At 37.0% G+C, this 2,644-nt stretch overlaps 1 protein-coding gene across 1 annotated transcript; it reads right to left on the bottom strand.

The window, feature by feature from the left end:
• Positions 1-5: 5 nt before the first annotated feature.
• Positions 6-2,410, bottom strand: LOC101652921 (T-complex protein 1 subunit theta; the record flags this gene model as incomplete). Its single annotated transcript, XM_004717984.2, has 4 exons — positions 1,807-2,410; positions 1,657-1,718; positions 750-887; positions 6-179 (listed from the first exon to the last, which is right to left on the bottom strand). Coding segments are annotated over exons 1-4 (936 nt in total), but the record flags the coding sequence as incomplete, so codon positions are not given.
• Positions 2,411-2,644: the final 234 nt, after the last annotated feature.

Here is a 2,644-nt window from a genome sequence, read left to right as displayed (position 1 = left end):
CTAACCAACATGATATTATATTTGTTTGCATAATGAAGAGCCATGTCTGCTACTTTGCCACCAGTTACTATGACATTTGCACCGGTATCAGCAATCGCTTTGACTTGCACATCCATGAGATTTTCTTCTCCCTTACTAAAATTCATCAATTCTTCAGCAGTTTTTATCAATACTGTCCCCTGGCAAAACAAGCAGGTAAGCAAGTGCTCTTTAAAACAAGTTTAATATTCAGTTATTTTTACCAAAGAGATACTGTAAAACACTGGGAGAAATTATGAAGAACATTTTTTAAGCAAAATAGAAACTCTACATGAAATAGAAGCTCAATTTACTAATAAACCTTCAAAACCAAATACACATTATTGGAAAAGTTGGAGGATACTTAATGTTGGGCAGGTGTCTAGTAAGCTGTCTTCTGATGAAGATCAAGACATATCACTAAAACAATGTCATTCTCCAGCTTTGAAGTATGTGGATTCAATGACAAACTTCCTCTTCTCTAGGAAAATCTTAAAAACCCAACCACCCACATTTCAAGAATGCTATAGAAGTCACAGTAACCTCAAAATTTCAAACTTTTAATTTTTAAGACTTTTCACTTTCAAATTCCATTATCATATTTTGTTTCATAACGAGTATTTTTAAAAATAAAAATGCTTTTCATACAGAGTACACTATTCTGTAGCTCCTGTTCGACGGGGTTTTCATTATTGCTCAATCTAAAGTCAACCTGTGTATGTTCTACATACCTTAGTTTCCGTTATCATACCATCAAAGGGACAAGAGTAGACTGCTATTTTCGCATCTTTGACAGATGTTACATCACCTTCAGTTTCTTTCTTAAAAACCATGCCATGCAATACTGAAGAGGAATGAACACCAGAGCCCTAAGGAAAAAAGTCCCCAAATCATCAAAGATCTTACAAAAACACAGCAGGGCTAAGTTGTCAATTATGCACATGCTACAAACATTCTTTTCTAAAGTAAAATAATACACCAACAGAATGACTCCACAGAAAAATAACAGCATTTATATTCCACGCAAGGTTAGAATCACCAGGGGAATGAACCACTGTTACGAGAGGGGAGGCTCGCCCATCAGTACACTCAAAAGAACCCAAACCAGAAAACTGTTGTTCCTTCTTTCATCAAATACATACTTGATGACAGCACACTTAGTAAAACAGTAGTAGGTATATGTGTACTTAGCGATATCCCATGCACTTATGTAAGTCAAACCCAACAATACTGTCAAACTGGCCATGAGAACAAATATCCACTCTACTTTATCAAGCATACCATTTTAGGGAAAATATGCCCTAGCACAATGCTAATATTCAAGTGTGAGTTTTAATATAAAGCAACAGGACAACTTTTGTTGCTTTCCAAGTCAAGAGAGACAACAGAAATTTATATTTTGTTCATGCACTATTATCAACCTGAGAGCGATCATGGGAAAATGCATGATGTGATAACAACCTTTCAAATGTTAAAAGACAGTAGTGGATATTACTTCCTAGAAATACCAATATTATAAACTGATGCCCCTCAAAAGCAAATAGTCTTGAGTATCTAAAACATGAGATATCATGTAGCTGAGTCTTTTCCTAAGAAAAATGACTCATCTAGGTAACAGTACATATTTTCACAACTTACCAGAATTTTACAAACTCTGATGTTATCAACGTTGAAGTGGCCAGAATCAGGAAAAATAGATACTGTTAAGAAAATGGAACACATAAAAAGGGATTTTTTGGGGAAAAAAGCAGAAAGAGATATTTTACCTAGGCCTTTTCATTTACTTACCACATGCCTGGGCAATTAGCTTGGACAGAAACTCTTCATTACCATACTGTTTACTCATAATGGAAGTATGGAGAAGAGATGAAACTTCATTTACATCGTGAAGGTTTTTTGCAGAACAACATACCAAATCTGGAAGAATCTCATGGGCTTTTCTACAGGCTATTTCATAACCTGCTATGACTTCTGAAACTGACAGGCCAATTCTCAGAAGCTCTTCGGCTAATTCCAGAAGAGCACCAGCAAATACCAGAACAAAGTTTGTGCCATCTCCAACCTCTTGTTCTTGCATGTGAGAAGCCATTACAATCATTTTTGCAGCAGGATGTTGTACTTCTAGCTCTCTTAGAATAGTTGCTGCATCATTTGTTACAAACAATTTCTCCAGATGGTTAATAACCATTTTGTTCATTCCGTTTGGGCCATATGCTGTCCGAGTAGTTTGGGCAAGCTCCTTGCAAGCCTGAATGTTTCTGTATACAGCCTCTTCTAATCCTGAAAAATGTTTCGCTCCTTCCTTGAGCATCTGGGCAAAGCCCGGAGCTTTCGGGACGTGAAGCGCCATGGCCGGGCCTGAGAAAGCAGCTCACGCGCTCACGTTTCAAGATTCCGGGCCAGTAGTTCATTCTTTGGCCCACAACTTGCGTATCCATTTTTACCAGTTGATGAATTTGGGGAAAATTTCCACTTTTTAGCTATTGTACTATGAATATTCATGTAGACACATGATTACGTGGACTCATGACTTCCTCTCTAGGAATGAGATAGCCCAGTCATATGGTAGATATACGGTTAACTTTATAAGAAACAAACTGTTTTCAAAAATGGTGGTATCACTTTA

Source organism: Echinops telfairi, unplaced genomic scaffold, assembly GCF_000313985.2.
Source record: "Echinops telfairi isolate 266 unplaced genomic scaffold, ASM31398v2 ScPeMD7_3351;HRSCAF=3999, whole genome shotgun sequence".
NCBI classification, from domain to species: domain Eukaryota; kingdom Metazoa; phylum Chordata; class Mammalia; order Afrosoricida; family Tenrecidae; genus Echinops; species Echinops telfairi.
The sequence above is the reverse complement of the archived record's forward strand: the minus strand, read 5'-3'. Positions and strand labels throughout refer to the sequence as shown.